Source organism: Cibotium barometz, chromosome 48 (assembly GCF_041138505.1).
Source record: "Cibotium barometz isolate CiBa-2024 chromosome 48, ASM4113850v1, whole genome shotgun sequence".
Classification (NCBI taxonomy): domain Eukaryota; kingdom Viridiplantae; phylum Streptophyta; class Polypodiopsida; order Cyatheales; family Cibotiaceae; genus Cibotium; species Cibotium barometz.
In genome coordinates this window covers 34,182,369-34,202,912 of record NC_141093.1, presented here as the reverse complement: position 1 = coordinate 34,202,912, position 20,544 = coordinate 34,182,369, and the positions used below count along the sequence as shown (strand labels likewise).

Sequence of the window (20,544 nt, the reverse complement as noted above, 5' to 3'; positions counted from 1 at the left end):
TACCCAACAGGGTAATGATGCAATTTGGACAATTGTGGACAGGTTCAGCAAGCAAGCTCATTTCTTGCCGGTCAAAAAGACCATCAAAGCTGAGTATATGGTTAAAATATATCTTGCACAAGTGTTCAAACATCATGGAATGCCGAAGTCCATTGTGGGGGATAGAGATCCCAGGACTACAAGTCTCTTTTGGCGGGCCTTATTTGATAATATGGGCACCAAATTGGACATCTCATCAGCTTATCACCCTCAAACGGATGGGCAAAGTGAGGCTGCAAATTCAGCCGTGTTGGATCTCTTGAAATGTTATGTGGCGGATCAGAAGTCTTCTTGGGAGAAGTACTTACCGCTTGTGGAATTTGCATACAACAACACAGTGCATGCATCTACGGGAAAGGCCCCGTTTGAGATTGTTTATGGTAAGGTGGTTTTGCCACCCATCCTTCGCACAAAGGATGAGATATTTGCAGCTGATGAGTATGTAAGAGACTTGGATATTGCTTTTGCTCAAGTGCGGACAGCCATCTCAAGGTCACAAGACAAGCATAAAAAGGCTACCGACAAGCATAGAAGGCAATTGGATGTTAAAGAGAATGATTGGGTATTGCTGAAATTTGAGAAAGCAAGACTTGCAAAGAGGCCTGGCAAAGAGGGTGCATATCCTAAGCTTGCAACCAGGTACTATGGATCTTTTCGAGTGATCGAGAAGATCAATGAAGTGACTTTCAGATTGGCATTACCTAGTCATTGGCACATACACAATGCTTTTCATGTGAGTCTCCTTCGCAAGTATGTAGGGCCGGAGCCCAGTGAAATGGTCATTGAGGATCCACCAGAAGTGGATGAGCTTGAGGAGATCTTGCAGCCAGAGCAGATTGTGTATCACAAGGAACGCAAGCTTGCTGCAGGCAAAGTTGTGAGGCGTTACCTTGTGAAGTTTAAGAACTATCTTCCCATTGATGCTAAATGGGTAGATGAAGAGTTCTTCAAAGATTGCCCGCATGTGCTTCAGACATATTTGGATGCATTTCAGTTGCGGACACCTGTTTAGAAGCGGGGGGAATGTCACCATTTGGCCACCCGAATGGTTCACTCTTGCTTTCACACTATGTACATATTGGGTTAGTGTCCATGGCTTATGGAATATGCCTATGCAGGTGATTGACACGTGTCATGCTGTATAGTTGGATATGATATTCCGCTGGGACTTGATGTTATCATGCCCGGAATATCTGGAGGACTTGGCTTTCCGCTGGGACTTGTGCCTTTGTGTACATGCCCGGAAACGCCTGGAGGACTTGGCTTTCCGTTGGGACTTGTGCCTTTGTGTACATGCCCGGAAACGCCTGGAGGATTGGCTTTCCACTGGGTCTGGTATTGCGTATACTTGCCTGGAAACGCCTGGTCTTATATGGTTTCATGAACGGAAATTGCTCATGCCAATGCTGCATTGCATAGCATCTTTATGTGCTTGCCTGCAAATGAAATTGCATGCTGTTTTCATGCCTGCATGACCTATGTGTAGTTCCGGGTAAGGGGACGCCCGCCCGTGAACCGTGCGTGTGAAACGGTCTGCTGACATGGTTGTGTGGCATGTGAACAGGTGGTAAGTATTTCCCGATCTAGGCTCAAATAGCCCTTAGGACTTAGCCAATATATTTATAAGTGAGTGCGTTCCCATTTCATTAAAGTTTGGGCGCCCAAAAGTCACTTATAAATTATGACCTCTTCCAAGTTCACACTCACTGAAGTCCCGAGGCGGACAAGACTCAATGTCCAGGACCTGATCCTCCCCTTTTACTCATAAATGGGCATCTCCCCATGTCCCTTCACCTGATTGGACCCCAATTCACTTACTTATTAAGAGAAATTCGTGTTTTCTCTTCATGAGGATTTTTGGAGACTTGAAAACTCTGGTTTTTCACCATTTCTCTCCATTTCCAAGCTCTCCATAGCCATACCCAACTTGCTAGGGTGTTTTCCAAGCTTCCTAGAGTGTTTCCAAGTGCTAATCACTCTCCTACTCACTCCCAATGACTGAAATTCAGCAAAACAGCTCTCATTTTTGCTGTAATTTCTGGTCTTTTTGCTGAAAACCCTAATTTCAGCCTTCCTTTCTCAAGTTGAACCATAGGGGAAGCTTTCCCAAGGTTCCCTTCATCCTCTTGAAGACTTTTGTCGCGAAGGATTGCGGCAAATCGAAGATATCAACACTTCTAAAGCTTCCAACGCGAAGGCTTCCGCTTGCAACAACTTCTATGAAGACTGGTAAGCTAATTGGACAATGTGTTGTCATTACTTACTCAGTAGAAGGGCAGGACTCCTTGTTTAGCCGCCCTGTGTAGTATTTCTCTTGTCCTAAAGAGAAAGGGGTCGTAATAAGGGTTACTAACAATTTAGATCATCCACTTTCTTGTAATGACTTTCAAAGTTTTCAACCAAGGCATTATAGAATTTTGTAATGGACATCTCAGAGATCAATGTCTCTTTGCTCCTTCCTTTCACTGGTTTAGATGAGGAAGAGTTCATCTCCATGGTATCTTCCATCATGTTGTCGTCTAACTGAATTTGCTTCTTTGCGACATTGATCAAAACAATCTAGATTTGAGACTATAATCGAATTGTACAAAGTGTTATTCTTTAATCCCATGAGGAAAGATCACTTCATTTTTGTGTCATTAAGGTTTTACTAGTCCTCATATTATGAGTTTATGGTTTTCACGTGTAAGATATAATCTCGTATGGTTTCCTCAAGTCTCTGATCTATCATGTAGAGTTTTGTTGTTATAGCACTCCACCTAGGGCCTTGTCTCAAGAATCTATAGATAAAGGATATCTTTAAAGTTTTGATATTTACCTTAATTGTAGGTATCAAAGTGATAAACCATCTACTGACCTTGGCCACTTAGCATAGATTAAATGCATGTACCTTGGTAGGGCAATCTGGATTTCCAAATGCTTCGCATCGCTACTCAAACATTTGCATGAATTGAATAAGATCGATAAATCCATCATATTTTGCCATAATAAGTGAGTGTGAAAAATATGGGATAGTTATAAGTCCTAATTGCAATAACTAATAACCACTTATCATTTTATTAAGATAATTATAAGTCCTAATTACAATAACTAATAATCACTCATCATTTTATTAATCAACTTCTTACTCAAGCAAGCTTCTATGGTGAGACCTTCTCCCTCGTGAGATGGTGTATGTGTATACTCCATGTGAGAATAAGAACATGTGTACTTTGGTTTGGTTGCAAACCTTCTTTCTTGCATAGAGGATGACCGCACACCCTTGCAAGTGAAGCAAACAAAAGGTGGAATAGGTCAAACACCTTGCATGTGATGGCTTGAGGTTTGTGAGACCATGCAAACTTGGAGGTTTTTGCCTGTCAAATTTACCTTTTGGCAAGTAATACATGCACGCACATAAGCCTCAATGTCTTTACGCATGGTTGGCCAAAAGAAATATCTCTGAATCATGCGTGTAGTAGGCATGATACCTCTATGACCAGCATAACGTGGAGCGTGACATTCCTCCATAACCTTTGGACGCAAATCCTTCACCACACATAGGCAATTATCCTTCATAAGATAATCCTCGTTGATAATATAAGAGGCATGTGAATGACTAGCCATCAAATCAGTCCATATATGGCAAAAATCAGCATCCAAATGATACAAATCTCGCATAGCAGATAAGTCTCCAAAAAGAGGCCACTGAGACTGCAGCTACATAAGGCCTCCTGGATAATGCAGCCACCACATTTTTCTTTCCTGGAGTATGCACAATCTGAAAATGAAACATGGAAAGAAAGTTTGCCATTCTCATCTGCTTCTCTGAAAGCTTTGTTTGAGATAGAAAATATCTCAAGCTTTGATGATCTGTCTTGACTACAAATTCAGCCCCAAGAAGATAATGTTTCCATATCTTTAAGGCATGAATTACAGCCAAGAGCTCTTTCTCATAGATATCCATATGAAGCTCAGCATCATGCAAACGACGGCTCTCGTATGCAACTGCATGCCCTTCTTGATTTAGGACAGCTCCTATACAATCACCACAAGCATCACATTTATGCTTCCGCAATTCTTCGAACACTGTGACCAAATGAGTTCTGTGTTCCTGCTCATTCTTGGAGAAAACCAAGATATCATCAAAGAATACTCCTGTGAATTTGCGATGGGGTCGGAATATCCTATCCATCATACGATTAAACGTGGCAGGAGCATTGGTGAGACCAAAAGGCATTGGGCATGAAGCTTGGACATGAACATGGAACTTGGGTATAAAGCTTGCGCATGAAGCATGGAACTTACAAAAAGAACTTGGATATATAGCTTGGGCATAAATCTTGGGCATGAAGCATGGAACTTGGATATATAGCTTGGGCATGAAGTTTGGGTATGAAACATGAACTTAGACATAGAACTTGGATTTGGACTTGGATCTGGACTTGGACTTGGATTTGGATTTGGATTTGGATTCATTGGATCTGGATTTGGATATTAGATTTGGTACTAGCCCGGTGAGAGATACTTGTGGGTCATCCCCGTGGTGTGTTGGGTATCAGAGATCTCGTGCCTCGACATTGACATCGACTTGGATATCCTACATCGGCATATGTGTTTGTTTTGTATTCATTGATTGTATTGATCCTGGCCAGCATGCCCGTGGATTGTTCTTGGATAAATTCCTGAAAGGGGGCGGGGCCTGTTGTGGTGTACTCTGCAAGATCCCTATTCCCTTCTATCTCTCCCCTCTCTCTCTATATCTTTATCTCTTGGACGCATGGTTGAGTTTGTCACTGCACGCCCCGCTGGGCTTACAGCGCGGCTCTGAATGGGGGGGGTCAATGATGCCTAGGCCCTCTCTGAATGATCACTCTCTAGGCCACCTTGGCCCGGGTAGGCCTCCTAGCACTGCCGGCCCACAAGAAGTTCCGGATCAACCATTGTACCTAACCAATGCATGCCCGGGAGAAGGCCCGACAAGAAATAATGTACTACATGGTGGCAAGAAGGACCTGGTTGGCCACCACCACTCGGCCGGCTAAGGAGAGCCTCGCAGAACTCCAGTACAGAAGCTTCTTCTGAATGCTCAGAAGAAGAGGGGCGAGCTGCTGCTCTGGGGAGATATCAATGCCCACTTGGCATCCCAGATAAAAGGACAGGAGTGCCCCTCGGGATCCACTAGAAAGCCTCAAATGGACACCAAGTCGGGGCGGGTGTAGAGCCATGGGCCCGTTTTATATCTCAAATGATGAGAGTTTAGTCGGATGGCAGCTTTTGTGCGGATTGCATATTGTGCCACTAGTTCTATGATCTATCAAGTAGTGGGCTTCTTACTGCAAAGGAAAACAATGTGTGATTGACTAATATGTGAAGTGTAGTGCTGGTACTTGGATCCATTTTTCTTTTCTTGTATAGTCAAATACTGCCGCTGGTGAAACACTTCACCAACAAGTGGGTCTAGTAAGGTGTTGAGCATCCCATCTAGCAAACCACTATCCATGCTGAGTTTTCTTTTGTGGGTCTTCTGAACTTGCAGCTTGCTTCCCATGCAATCTTAGGTGGCCTTGCAGAGGGTGCATGTTGGAGCTTGATCATGTAATCAACCAGCCTTTGCATTAGAGAGAGAGAAAGAAAGAAAAATCTTGTAACGTCTAGATAAGACCAGAAGGGCCTATGAGACCATGAATAGTACAATGATACCATGGGTATATAGTGCCATGGAAAAACTAAAAAAGAATGTGAAAACTGAAAACTGAAACATGATTATGAGAGAGAGAGAGAGAGAGAGAGAGAGAGAGAGAGAGATAGATAGAGAGAGAGATAGAGTTCTTGGTCTAAAATGCAGGTCCTTATCAAAATGGAGTGTGGAAGGTGAGAGTGGAGTTACCAGATTCATACCCTTACAAATCTCCCTCAATTGGCTTTGTGAACAAGATATTTCATCCGAATGTCGATGAAGTGTGAGTGGATTCATTCGTTTATCTCTTATTATATAATTATATCACATAGGCCATTTTACAGTGGGTATAATTGCCCACTGTTGTGCTCTCTGAGAGACTACATGCTACTAACTACAGGAAAGAAGAGGAGGAACATATATTTTGCTTCTGATGCCAAAGATCGGGGTGGTGTTTTGCATAAAACAGGTCTGGGTCAGTGTGTTTAGACGTGATTAATCAAACATGGAGCCCAATGTTTGGTAAGCCGTCTTCCCTAGTAGCTACGAGGGGGAGTGTGCTTATTCGTAGATTTGTTGATACGAGGCATTGCGGTTGTGTGGCCCTTTGTTTCAAGGCTGAGAAAGCTACTTCAGTTGCTTCTTGGTTATACATGCAGATCTCATCAACGTTTTTGAAGTCTTTCTTCCACAGCTTTTGCTGTATCCAAACCCATCAGATCCATTGAACGGTGAAGCTGCTGCGTTAATGATGCGGGACAAGGCAAAATATGAACAAACAGTTAAAGGTAATAATTTGCATCAGGCACCTCTCCTACCTTCTTTGGTGTATGAGGCACCTCTTCTACCTTCTTTTTTGTCTTTTTGTGTGTGTGTGTGTGTGTGTGTGTGAGAGAGAGAGAGAGAGAGAGAGAGAGAGAGAGAGAGAGAGAGAGAGAGAAATGAAATGAAATGATATATTAACGTCTCTAAGAGGCCATAGTGGCCTATGAGACCCAAAACTGAGAGTACATCTGAAGTTGGTGTCTCATCAAAGAGAACAACTAAATGAGACTAAAAAGTACAATAAACTGATTGTCCCTTAGTTATAAGAACAGAATTGTAAGACTCCGAGATGATACTGAGTAGAAAATACTGGAAAATATTGAAAAATGTATATCAGGTAGATCCATGTATGCTGATCAGTTGAAGTGTTGCTCTCTCTTCAGATCAAGTATCTCTGCCATGGGGCTGTCTAGAATGGAGAGGTCGTAGAAGCGAGGTAGGCGCCTCCGATGCCGAGCAATAATGGCTCTGATCTGGCGATGGTGAGGATGCCGTGGTTGGGATCCTGGTGGGCGTCACGACATAAGATAACTGCTCTATCAGTGGTGACTCCCTGGGAGCGTGGTCGGTGCCCTGATGGCCCAATGGAGGAGGTATCAGGAGGTGTGTGGGCTGGGTTGCTGGTACTGGTGCCGGTGCCGAAGAAATCTGTTAGGGTCCTCTGTCTAGGTACATCATGGCTCGGCCTCCTGTTTGCCAAGAGGGTCTCTCTGTGTCTCTTGAGCTCAAGTGGAAACAATCCCAGGCTTCTCTGATCCTCAAACTTCATGACCCTGCGTAACGGCCCAAAACCCTCTCGGAAGAGGCAGTGATATCTCCCTCGGATCTCATAATAGACTGTACATCGGCAAATGTAGTGTTCCTTTGTCTCTACCTCCTGGTAGCATAGCTGACAAATGCAGTCATCCAAGATCTGATGCACATATCGCCCTGTCTCTATCCGCAGCTGGTGTGATGAGGTCCGGATCTTTCCAATGGGACAGTGTATCCCATGTGATAGGTGTACATCCATGTACGCCGGGCGGGTGATAAAATCATCCGGTGAGAGGTGTAGAAAATGGCTCTTGTAATGAGCCATTTTTGTGCCCAAGGGCTCAAGGGGGCTAGTCCATGTCCTCTCTGTGTCCACTCTGATGATATCCATCCTGATCACGCGGTTTTGCTCTGAGCGGGTGAGATCCAAAAATGGACAATCCAAACTGTACTGAAAGGGTGGTAGTGTCTCTATCCGCAAACCATGTAGGTCAAACCATGATCTCATCTTATTGCTTCCTTGCTTGCCTTGTTCTTGCCTCTTGCTTGCCTCCTTAGATCTCAAGCGTATTGGAGCTTTGATACTAAAAAGAAAATATCTGTACTTCCAAGGAAATCCTCTTCATGGGTGATACCCTGTTATAAAGAGAAGCCAAATGCTGCCATATACCTCTGGCCAGCGTCATATGCTTGATATGATTGATTACCTGCGGTGTGCATTTGAGGAAAATGAAAGAACGGACCCTGGCATTGACACAATCCCATAACTGTGCATGTGCCTCACGTTCCTTCTGAATCGAGGGGGACTTCCCTTCCTCTAACTCCGGCCGTGGAACCCCAACAACAATGAAATCAGCAAGGTCATAAGACTCCAGAACAGATTCCATCATTACCTTCCAGATGCCGTAGTTATTCCCGTCCAACTGACGGTCCACTGGGAACGTGGGGAGTGTCGGGATCTTCACGTGCTTCTCAGCCATCTCAAGTAAATCTGCCATTGTGGGGGTGTAACTGAAAAGGGTGGGTGGGTGGGGAAAAAAAGAACTTAAACCTGCAAGTGGCTGTCCACCATATCAGCCCGCCTTCCTCTTGCTTCTCCTCTTCCCGAACGGTCAAAAATAGTCCACCAATCAGCAACAAAACAGCCCCCCTCTTGCTCACACAGTTCCCAAGATCTATCAAGAGCCTAGAGCTCTGATACCATGTCAGAATATGCAGCGGAGATGATGACAAAATCTGAGAGCACGAGAGCAAGCGCAGTGCAGAAAAATACAGCAATGGAGAAGGAGAGAGAGAGAGAGAGAGGCATGTAACTCTGCTCTATATACACAAGAAAATCCCGAATAATTGATACAAGTGGGGGGCCATGGGGCCATTTTATATGGCCCCACATGAGCAGTCGGCCAGCAGTAGGACAGCCAAATGCCCACGACCAGCACCAGCTCCAGTTGGCCAGCCTCAGAGAGTTGGCCCTCACACGTGTGGAGTCGGCCAGCATCTGCACCAAGTCGGTCAGCTACAGCAGACTATCTGGGGGCAGCAGACTCAGTCGGCCACCATAAGGATCAGCCAGGAGCCAAAAAAACAGCCTCCCACATCTGGTAAAAAATAGGGAAAAAATATGGAGAGTGGGGAAAAATGAGAAAACACCTAAATCGGGCAGGCACACCCACAACAGAGGCCCTGGTGTAAATATACAGATAGGAGATGACTGCTAACATTCTCTAATGTCAGAATAACCGGAGTGTGATCCGAAAAAGTAGTACCCGCCAAGATGCTGATCATGCCCCCATGGCTGCAAGCCCACTCATCCACATAAAATCTGTCAACTCGAGAGAGGTTGGGGTTGGTGCTCCTCCAATCAGACTGCGAGAAGCACAAGCTCCCGGGGTTGCGCCCAAACTCTGGAAGTTGCCAAGGACCTTGTCCTCTGAGTGCTAGGATCAACTCCTCCCATGCAGAGTACTTTGTGCCTGAGACTGTGGCCGTGCCTCCTCCGAGTCTATCCTCGGCTGCCTCAATCATGTTAAAGTCTCCACCCATGCAACAAAAGTGAACCTGAGGAAGGGCTTGACGAACTGTGCTCTAGAATATGGCTCTACCTGTTGCGGTGTCCAGGGCATAGACGTTGAGGAAGCCCATGGAATCCTCTCCAATCGCAACAGTAACCCATTGTGCTCGCCCAAAGACTATGACACCCGAGCCTGTCATTGCTGGTAAGAGCTCCTCGCTTACAGAAATACAAACTCCTCCCTGCGACCCCGAGGGGCCAAAAGAGGGAGACCAAAAAGTGTGGCTCCTGCCTGGTAAAATCTTCCCGTAGTGGCGGGTACGCGCCTCAAAGAGGTGGTGCTCTTGGAGGAAAAGAATGTCGATGGATCCCCCAGTTGTGGCTCTATGTCTCTGAAAGTGCTGAGGCCTCCGTAAGCCCTGAATGTTCCATGAGGTTATCTGCATATCAATCTCTGTGGGAAGTGGAACTATCGGAACTGCCCTCCACTCGAACAGTGTTGGGTGTGGATTTAGATGGGGAATAATCACTATCAGTCTTGGCGCGAAGGTGCACCAAGTAGGTGCAGATCTTGTCCTCCATGTGTCGCCGCTCTATCCGAGCGCGAGAGTAGGCATACTCTGAACTCCATCGATCACAATGGAGGTATCTGTAACTTGTAAGAGGGAGGGAGGGAGTGGTACTGCGATTGAGATATGCAGAAACACAAAGAGCAGCACCTCCAAGGTGGAGGCCACCACCTCCTTGGCCTGGTCCCTATGGCTTGAGCCTCCAAGCTCCATCGTGGCCAAGGGCCAGAGGTGGGAGACGTCGGAAGAAAGTGTAATCCACAGGCAGCCCCAAGATCCTAGGGGAGCCACCTGGGCCCTTGGGGACTCTGGTGGGAGAGCCCTCGCCGGGGAAGCGGCAATGGTTGTCTCTACCGGCTTCGAGAATCTATGGATCAAACGGTGAACGGAACTCGTCGGCTGTCTCCGCTTCGGGTCCAGTGCTGTTGGAGGGCGGCAGGAGTGCTTTGGAGAGGCGGGAGGGGGGGGAGTGCGGGCTTCGAGGAAGAGGACGGGGCAAAGGGGACCACTACGGGAAAAGTCGGAGGTGAGGATGGTGGAGGAGGTGGGGGGAGGGGTTTGAGGAGGCGAGGGGGGATGGAGAGGCGTAGAGGAAGGAGAAGGGAGCGGCTAAGAGTGATCCATCGGAGAGGGAGACTATTGGGAGGGCCTCGTCGGGGGTTCAATGGGGCTAGCTAGACTCACTTGAACCTGAGAACCGGAGGAGGAATCTCGGTGGGGAAGCGGCCGCCAAATCGGAGGGGCTGGAGGGACCCTCTCCGTGGTTCGAGGGGGCCCATCACCAACGGGTGGGTGCTGTGATAAATGCGCGAAATGGTTCTCTGACAGAACCGAATCCTCTTGTACTCTGCCAGCCTAGCGCGTGCAGCGGCGACACTCAGGTCTAGTAGTTGGCTGGTGGCCTGGGTGCGGGCCAACCGTCCGCCACTCTCCAGCAGCAGGGTTGCCCACGGCCGGATCCTGGTGCTCCACTGCCTGAGAGCTTGCTTCTCTCTCTACTCCCTGGTGAGGATCTGAACGGGGACCCGGGACTGGAGGCGGTCTCCTCGGACCTTCCTCCTCCTCTTCCAAGGTATCATGTATGATGGGGGTGGGTGTGGGGTGTTTTCTCCAAAACACTTTGGGGACTTCCATTCTGTTAGGCTAAACTAATGCTGGTCGCTTTTCCCCATCATTTAGAGCATCCATTCAAGCTCGTAAGCATCGCTACTAGTAGCCCAGCATCGTGCTGCTGCTGGTTGCTAGTCCACTATACTTCAAGTCCCTGAACTCTATTGCTCATCCTCTATGATTGCATTCCTGTGTCGTTTAAAGTTTGTGTCGGGCAAGTCATGGCCTACACAAGGCTGTGTATTCGGAGACCCTCTGGAAGTGCCAACCACCGGAGGCTGAGGCTTACCTCTTGAAGTTGTCCTGGATAGGACCTGCGGTCTTGAGGTTGGATTTTGTTTTTCAAATGTTTTCACACTTAATGTATTTGGAAACATGGTGCTAGTTTGAGCACCCTCATGCTTGTATTTGAGTGTTAACCACACTAGTTAACATTATTTTTAAGCGTGGTTACGCTTCATGTAACTCATTTTGATATAACTGTGCTAAGCGCTTTATGTAAAAGATACATGGGATGATTAAGCTTACGACTTGTGTAATGCCGGCCATGAGAGTAAGCCTAGGTATACATAGAGCTAGAAGAATCAGTTTTGGGCCCCCAATTGTAAATCGCGGTACGACTTCGTTCAGACCTACTTCCTCTACTACTGTTGATTCCACTAGCTTCGAGGATGGACCTGAATTAGGGAGGGGGGTATGTTAACCACACTGGTTAACATTATTTTTAAGCATGGTTATGCTTCATGTGACTCATTTTGATATAACTGTGCTAAGTGCTTCATGTAAAAGATACATGGGATGATCGAGCTTATGACTTGTGTAATGCTGGCCAAACGACTTGTGTAAAGCCGACCATGAGAATAAGCCTAGGTGTACATAGAGATAGAAGAACCAGTTTTGGGCTCCCAATTGTAGAATGTTGGGGTAAAGGCATTATGCCCACCCTTATAGTGTGTACAAGCCCATAAGTTTTATAGTACATAGTACACTTAGTACTTTTAATGTACTAAGTGCACTACGTGTACTAGAGCAAATATACATGTGTGATAGGGGAGTCACACACTCATACTTTGTGAGTTGACTTATCCCCACATGTCTCTCTCTCTCTCTCTCTCTCTCCCTTCTTCTCTGTGTGTGTCTCCCACATGAAACCCTAACTGTTTCAGCTGAGCTTCTTTAGCTCCCTGGCTTGTACACACTATAAGGGTGGGCATAATGCCTTTACCCCAACAACCTCCCACTTAAAGGCAAAGTGCCCTTAAATGAAGGAAAAGAAAAATCAGCATGTACATGATAATATACAAGGCCATATCAAGGCTGAAACTGGCCTCATCCAATGCCCATCAAGTGTCTGCAATGAGCAAACCGCTCTGGAGGCAAACTCTTTGTCAACAGATCAGCCGGGTTGTCATCCGTATGAATCTTAACAAGCTGAATCAGCTTGTTCTCTATCACCTCTCTGATGAAGTGATACTTTACATCCACATGCTTCGTCTTTGCATGAAAGACAGGGTTCTTTGCCAACTGGATGGCACTCTGACTGTCACAATGCAACAATGGAATATCCCCTGTATAACCCAAATCAACCACTAACCGAGATAGCCATAATGCCTCCTTGCAAGCCTCTGTGGCTGCAATATACTCGGCCTCTGTAGTAGATAAGGCAGTGCACTTCTGCATCCTGGATATCCATGACACGGCACCTCCTGTGAATGTTAACACATAACCGGTAGTAGACTTCCGGTTATCTGGATGACCGGCATAATCCGAATCCGTGTAACCATGCACTAATGCATCCTATTTGCCAAAGCAGATGCACATATCCTGTGTGCCCTTCAGGTATCTCATGACACCTTTCACTGCTTCCCAATGCTTCTTGCCAGGGTTGGCCATGTATCTAGTAACCACTCCCACTGCAAATGCAATGTCCGGTATCTCCTCTAACTGTGGGATATCCATAGGGATATCTTCTGCCATCTCTGGCTGTCCATTTGGACCATTTTCAGCACCATTTAAGGGCTGGTTTTGTTGCTGTAATGGCTGATTTACAGCCCTTGGTTGTTGTCCATGATGTCCATCATCATTAAAGATGACTCTGCCAGGCTCCTGTTGCCTTGCACGTTCCTTATACATGCATGTTTCATAAAAAATGACATCATTGCTGCGTATAATCTTTCTATTCACTGGATCCCAAAGTCTATACCCCATTTCACCTGTGTCACCATATCCTAGGAATATGCATTTGTGAGACTTAGGATCAAGTTTGGTGCGTATTTCCCTGCATATGTGCACGTACGCAACGCAACCAAACACTCTCACGTGCTTGTAGGACGGAGGCTTCCCTGTCCATACTTCCTCTGGCACTGTCCCACCAAGCCTCGTGTTAGGTGACCTCTTTATAAGATGAACGGCTATCATAACAGCTTCAGCCCAAAAACCATGAGGTAACGCAGCATGTGACAACATAGAACGGACCTTCTCCTGAATGGTCCTGTTCATCCTCTCTGCTGTCCCGTTTTGTGGAGGATCATTTCATCAGAGAGGTGATAGAGAACAAGCTGATTCAGCTTGTTAAGATTCATATGGATGACAACCCGGCTGATTTGTTGACAAAGAGTTTGCCTCCAGAGCGGTTTGCTCATTGCAGACACTTGATGGACATTGGATGAGGCCAGTTTCAGCCTTGATATGGCCTTGTATATTATCATGTACATGCTGATTTTTCTTTTCCTTCATTTAAGGGCACTTTGCCTTTAAGTGGGAGGTTGTTGGGGTAAAGGCATTATGCCCACCCTTACAGTGTGTACAAGCCCATAAGTTTTATAGTACATCGTACACTTAGTACTTTTAATGTACTAAGTGCACTATGTGTACTAGAGCAAATATACATGTGTGATAGGGGAGTCACACACTCATACTTTGTGAGTTGACTTATCCCCCACATGTCTCTCTCTCTCTCTCTCCCTCTCCCTCTCTTGTGTGCGTGCTCCGCTCCGGTCCCCTTCATAGAATGGGCGACCGGCCATTGTAAAGAGAGAGCTCATGTATATAAGTGACTAGTTAGAATTTGTGCATTTCAGTGTTTTGGGGATCTACCATTTATTTGGTATTTTATCTATTTTCTCCTATTTATTTTGTCCAGGGTCAGTCGGCCAGCCCTAGAGGCAGTCGGCCAGTTCCCTCCTGCACTATATAAGGAGTTCCCCATTATTCACTCTTCCATTGCCATTGTAAAGCTTTATTGCTGTTATAAAAGGTGATCTTGTCCAACTCTCTCAATCTCCTTTGCACTCTCTCATATGTTTATTGTTTATGCTTCCGCTTGTGCTTTCTTCTTCATGGTATCATATGCTTAGGTCCAGGCTGCTCCAAACTATGCAAATCTGCCCACCTTTCCCTCCTTTTGCTATGTGTTTTTCTCCATCTCTCCCGGCTGTAGATCTGTGACAACAAGTGGCTGCGTTTCCCAACTGTGCTGCGTTTTCAGCTCCAGCCAGCCTGCTGTTTGCTGCCGGCCAGTTTTGGTGGCTGCGTTTTCTCCTACAGGGGCAAGCCGGAGTTTACTTAGCTGCGTTTTCTTCTTCAGAGGCAAAAGGTGAAGTTGTGGCTGTGTTTTCAGCACCAGCATCTGTTTTTGCTGAGTTCTTTGCATTTGGTGCTGCCAGACAAGTGGCCCTACATTGTCTTCTTCCTCCACGTCCCTACCCTTTGGTAGGAGGTTCCGGGTGGATCTTGGACTGTTTTGCTTCTGTCCCGCCTCTTTCTCTCAACGGTTTGAGAGGGGCCTGATTGTTCCTGGTGCCTCGCTTCGTTGGTAAGCACTTGAGAGAAGTGTTTTGAGAGCTGAGATTTGTTCTTTGCTGCTGTGGATTTGGCTCCCCCCTGTATGAACCAGGATGATAAGTTGACAGGACCCAACTACGCTCATTGGAAGCTTCAGATGCGGATCTGGTTCATCCACAAGGGTTTGTGGGACATTGTTTAGGGGCACTGAAAGGAAGCCCAAGCGTCCTCAAAACTCTAGGTGGTGGACTTAGAATCAGGAGGATGAATTTGTTGTGGAATTACAAGATTGGGAGAATCGGGACTCGAAGGCGCATTCTGTGCTTGTGCGGACCATCACCGAGGAGGTCTCACACCGGCAGTTTAAACTCTCACCAGTGCTCATCAGGTATGGTCAAAATTGAAGAATCTCTTTGCACGAGATTCATCAATGAGGGCAGTTACCTTGTAGGGGCAGCTCTACGGCTTGTTATTTCCTGAAAACAATTCCATGCAATCTTTTCTCATGAGGGCCAAGGTTATCCATGACCAGTTATTGGCTATGGGTGCTGCTTTGTCCTCTTCTTAGCTAGCTGCTCTTATCCTCACTAAGCTTCCTCCAGGCTATGATGTGATTTCTTGATCTTTGCGGTGCCAAGTCACATCCACTCAGTTGGATTTTGATGATATTAGCTTCCTACTTTTGGAGGAGGAGTCCGTTCTCATCTCACAGGGTAAGTTGAAGGTGTCAGTCAACGGTTCTGACCAGGCACTTTCCTCAGTTCAAAAGAAAGGTCGGAGTCGTTGTTTCTCTTGCGGAAAAAGAGGCGATCTGTCCAAAGATTGTTTGTCCAAGAAGGACAAGACCAAGGGCAAGGCTTTATCTCAGAGAAAAGGCAAAGACACGACAAAGGATAGTGATACAGATTCTAGTACCTCTTCTACGACTCCCAGGGCACTTCCGGCTCAGGAGACCCCAGATGGTGTGCTTCTCTAGTACACATGCAGCTTTCCCCCGTGTGCTTCCAACCAGAAGAGGCTTGTGGGCGGGAGAGGGGGCTGATTACAGCTCCACCTACTGGTGCATGGGGACTGTGATTCGGAGGTCCAAGCATTAGACATCTGGCAGGACATGGTTATCTTTGGTACAGCAGAGATTATGAACTAGATCTGTTCCGAGTTCATTGTTCGAGGCTTTTGGGACATGATGTGTTCCGTCCACTGTCGGGGATTATGGGCGCGGTGTGTCTAGCTGCTCATCATCTATTTTTGGAGTTCACTGCACACTTGTGTAGGAATTCGTGGCCAAGCAAAGTTCCTTGCTGTTCGTGGTGGCATCTTGTTTCAAGGAAACAGGTTGGTGGGTGCTCTCTCCGAGGTGATTCCAGTATTCTCGTGTGCATGTTTCTTGCACCCATGAAGGCATTGAGTAGGAGTTGAGCTCTCCATAGCTCCTCTCTTTGCTCCACACCTAGTTTGTGGATGCTCCACTTGAGTGACACGAGTGGTGGTGGAGTGAGTCCCTAGCGGCCTCACGTCGAGGAGCTAACCCTCCATTAGGATTGGCTAATTGCTAGTGCTCGAACCGACCCTTGCATATTCCTCTTCCTCTTCTCTTCTCTTTCTCTTGTGCAAGGAAGCATGTTCATTTTAGTGAACATTGACTCCTTGGATAGTAAATATCCCAAGGGGGTTCGGCCCATTCGGGACAATGTGTGGTGTCAACTTTTTATCTCGTTTGTCTTTTGTTAAGTTGTTCTTTCATATGTGCTGTGGATGGTATATAATCGGTTCATGTGGTTTTATCATGCTTAATAGCTGTAAGTAAGCTTTGAGATTTACGAGCCTGTGTGGTTTAATCATGCTTAATTGCTAAGCTTGCTTTGAGATTTACGGGCCTGGTCTCAGGAAGTCTCAAGGATTGGTTTTCGATGGCGAAGATCTTTCCTAAAACCTTTTCTAGGGCTAGTAATCCTTTGCCAGCTTACCGTACTCCATTCTTTTTCCTTGCAGTGCTCTTGCTGCCAAAGGTCCTCCAGAATGGGATCCAGCCAGTCTTGGTCTCCAGTTTATCCTTTCGATGATTTATCTTGGGAAACACAGCTAGGTTTGAGGCTTTTTATGGCCACCCAATAAGCCCTATTTGGCAGCACAAAATTTCCTGAAGTGCTGTGACCATTACATCAGAAGGTGACCATTACATCAGAATGCTGTAAGCCTGCCATGCACAGAGGTCGTTCAGCCATATGCTCAGCATGCAAGCTACTCGTGGCATCAGCAGCTGTGTATGTGGGCCATATGTGGACAGTGGTGTAGTCTGCATGCGTTTCGTCTGCACAACTAGTGCAAGTATTTGTGGCCTGCGGACTGCATGTTGCATCAGCCTGCATTCATGGTGCACACTGATTCTCCCAAAACACAGGCATTTTTTTTGGCTTTTCATTGGAACTCCATTAATACTTCAATCTATTTGCTCCTGCAAAATAACACAAGTGCATTTAATTTACTTTTTTGTGCAAAAATTTATGCATACAGAAACCTTTAACTAATACCAATTGAAAACATCTCATCAATCGTTTAGAGCGCATTGCACTGTCTGCTTGTTGTAATCCAAAGCCTGAACTGTCTTCTAATGGTTTTGCATTTTGCTACTCAGAACACTGCGAAAGATATGCGAAAGCTGAAGATACCGGAAGCCCACCGGAAGATAGCAGTGATGCTGAGCTGAGCGATGCCGAGTATGAATCCAGTGATGAGGAAATGGCAGGGTCATCAGATCCATAGCATTTCTTTAGGATGCATGTTTGTAAATGGGGGTGAGGGTGGGATGAATTTTTTCCATCTCCCTTTTGGGTATTTGGTCTTGCAGCAATGAGATTAGAAGATGTTATGTGGCCTTGTGGCTATCTAAAAATACCCAACTGTAAATACATTGTGGGTCTGTACAGTGCTGATGATGGCCTTGGCTATTATTTTTTTATTAGTTTTTAATCTTTGTCTGTAGATGTGTTTGGCATGAATTCCTCAACATCATTCTGTGGTTGTAGAATATTTTCGAACTTGTTTCAAATGTCTTAGTCAATGCACGCGCAGGCACATGGATGTGTAATACTTTCTTTGTATGCATGCACTGCATTTATACAATATAATGCACGTTATCTAGTGTATATGTGTATATGTTGTGCATGTATTTAGTGTATGTATGTTATGTATATAGTGCATTTATATATGTTATGTATGCCACAAATTTATGTAGTCCTCAAAATGTGCAAAAAACTGTTTTTAGAAGCACTGGTGGATGCTTATGGTACTCTATTCTTTTTGGGACTTGCCACTAAACCGATAGTGTGACGAACATTGTTTCATCCACTCAGAAGTTCTTTCTGGTGGCAATTTGATCTTCAATATTAACACAGAAGCATTAAAATGCTCACCTATTTTGGGCAGATTGTGAAACAGTGGAGGATGAGGTTTTCAAAAATGCACGGTTTGAGCTTATTTTTTCGAATCTTTCCCAACCTTGTATATATTTGTTTGAAAGTTGCAAGACAAGGTGTTAGTGAACGTTGTGGAGCAGCTGTTTTGGGGTGAACAATGAACATTTTTAAAGCAAAAACCTTGAAATTATGAGCTGAGCTATGATGCTTATGAGTTGGTGATGTATGTGATATTAAGATTTAGAAACATTTACTTGCTTGGGTGGACTCCACAATGAAGATAGGCCATTAAAGTAAGTAGTGTTTAGTCATGAAGGATGGACACATCAAGTGAGAAGCTTCTTTTAACTTCTTAAAACATATTCTTTTGTATTATACGTGCCACTTAAGCAAGGGTATGTTGAACTAATTTGAACGCATTCTATGAGTGTATTAGGAATTGGTGTTTTACCTTTTCTAGATAGCCCACAATGAAAGGACTTGTTAAAGATGAAAAAATTAGGCAACATATTGAATTGTTTCTTGCTTGGTGTGGCTTCATGAAGAAGATACATTCCTGAAGTTAACAATGCCAATATAGACAAGCAGGCATCAAGAATTGGCATAAACTAAATGTTTTTTTTCTTTGCATTTTGAGCGTGCAGTAAGAAAACAATATGTTGTAAGTAATGCTATAGCCTAATGGTAGTGCTCATGCTTCCCAAGGTTCCTAAGGAGGAGATATTGGGTTTCGAATCTACCTTAATGGCAGCTTAAGTACACGCACATTTTTTTTAATAAGATTTATTGTGCAGGCCTTTTGCAAATGGCATTTTAGTGGATTCTCAACTTTCATTGCCAGGCTTGGTTTTTCAATATTTGTTGGCTTCTTCCTTTTTGTAATAATAGTAGTAGGCCTTGCCTTACACCATTGTGAGGTGCCTCCAAATTTTGTAGTGCTTGAAAGTAGTGATCATCCAATGGCTCCAATCATACAAGCACGAGCTTCATCCACATCATTTATTTTTGCAAAAGAGCCATGCAAGGGTCTACAAGATCATCACTATGCCATTTGCATATAACATGAGCCAATTTTGAATGTGTCCCCCCCTCCCCCCCCCAAAACACATCCACATATGATGAGATCTCAGCTATATAAACATCCCAAACAATGTAGAAGACAGCAAACACCCTTGTTTGAACTCAATAGCGTTTTTGATGTTCCTTGAAAGGCTTCATCGTGCCAACTATCTATCCACGCTCATGTATATCCACTTGAGTATCCACCATGATACCATCTAAGTGCACATGATACTTCACCCTTACTTCCCAACTCACAATACACGTGTATCTAAAAGTATCTATTTTTTTAAATTTTTAAAATAATTGGTAATATCTATGGTCACCTTGAAAGGCAACGTCATACTCCTTAATAAAATCATTTACCTTCATTCTCATCAATGATTTGTGCTATACTCTTAAATTTTTATGTGGAAGAAAAGATGTGACCACAAAGGCAAGAGTTGAATGGGAAATTTTTTGGTTGCTCGAAGGAGGAGGCATGGGATGATCAACATTTTTTACACAATTCACCAGTCATCACTACAACATTTTTTGCACAATTCATCAGTCTCATCACTATAAAAGTTTACTCCCTAGCTTCTACTAGCATACAGATAAGTTTACTCCCTAGCTTCTACTAAAGCTTAATAGCACCAATAATCCTCTTTGAAAGTTGAAGATAAATGTTGACCTATCCTTGTATGAGCTTAGGACATCACAATTGGTGTTAATGTTCACCTCCCACCTATGAGGGATGTGTAGATGGTAAGCCTGTACCATTAGTTTTACCGACCTTGTTCAAGCTTGGAGATGAAGGGATGCCGATGCTCTTTGCATTATCACTCGGCATGGAGAATAGCATGCTACTCATGGCCACAAGCATGGAGTTGCTATAGGGGTGTCCTTAAATCAATCATTGTTTAATTTGAATCCTTAAGCATTAGGAAGCCATTAGGGTGTCCTCAAATCAAACAATGTTTGATTTGAGCCCTCAAGGGTGTGTCCTCAAATCAAACAATGTTTGATTTGAGCCCTCAAGGGTGTGTCCTCAAATGAACCAATGTTTGATTTGAGCCCTCAAGTATTGAGAAGCCATTGGGGTGTCCTCAAATCAAACAATGTTTGGTGATGGTTGTATAAAATCCTCTATCTCTAGGTTTGGAGTTTCATGCCTTTTGGGATTGGGCTATATGGTTTCCAATGGAACTGATCCTACGCATGCCTGGTTCTAAGGCTATAGGCTTACGATGATTAAGGACACATGTGATTGCCCTTGTGGAACACCTAGGTTAGAACTAGTCCTTGTAACTAGTTCTTTGCCTTTCCCTATATTCCCCC

General features: G+C 45.0%; 1 protein-coding gene across 1 annotated transcript in view; it reads left to right on the top strand.

Moving 5' to 3' along the window:
- LOC147611110 (ubiquitin-conjugating enzyme E2-23 kDa-like) overlaps positions 1-17,900 on the top strand; it is a 65,805-nt gene extending 47,905 nt beyond the window's left edge. Inside the window, exons 3-6 of the mRNA XM_086785204.1 lie at positions 5,867-5,981; positions 6,168-6,220; positions 6,358-6,486; positions 17,385-17,900. Of these exons, the coding sequence (XP_086641330.1) occupies positions 5,867-5,981; positions 6,168-6,220; positions 6,358-6,486; positions 17,385-17,512 (425 nt within the window). The 3' untranslated portion in view covers positions 17,513-17,900. The remainder of the gene's footprint in view (positions 1-5,866; positions 5,982-6,167; positions 6,221-6,357; positions 6,487-17,384) is intronic.
- The last annotated feature ends 2,644 nt before the right edge of the window (positions 17,901-20,544 follow it).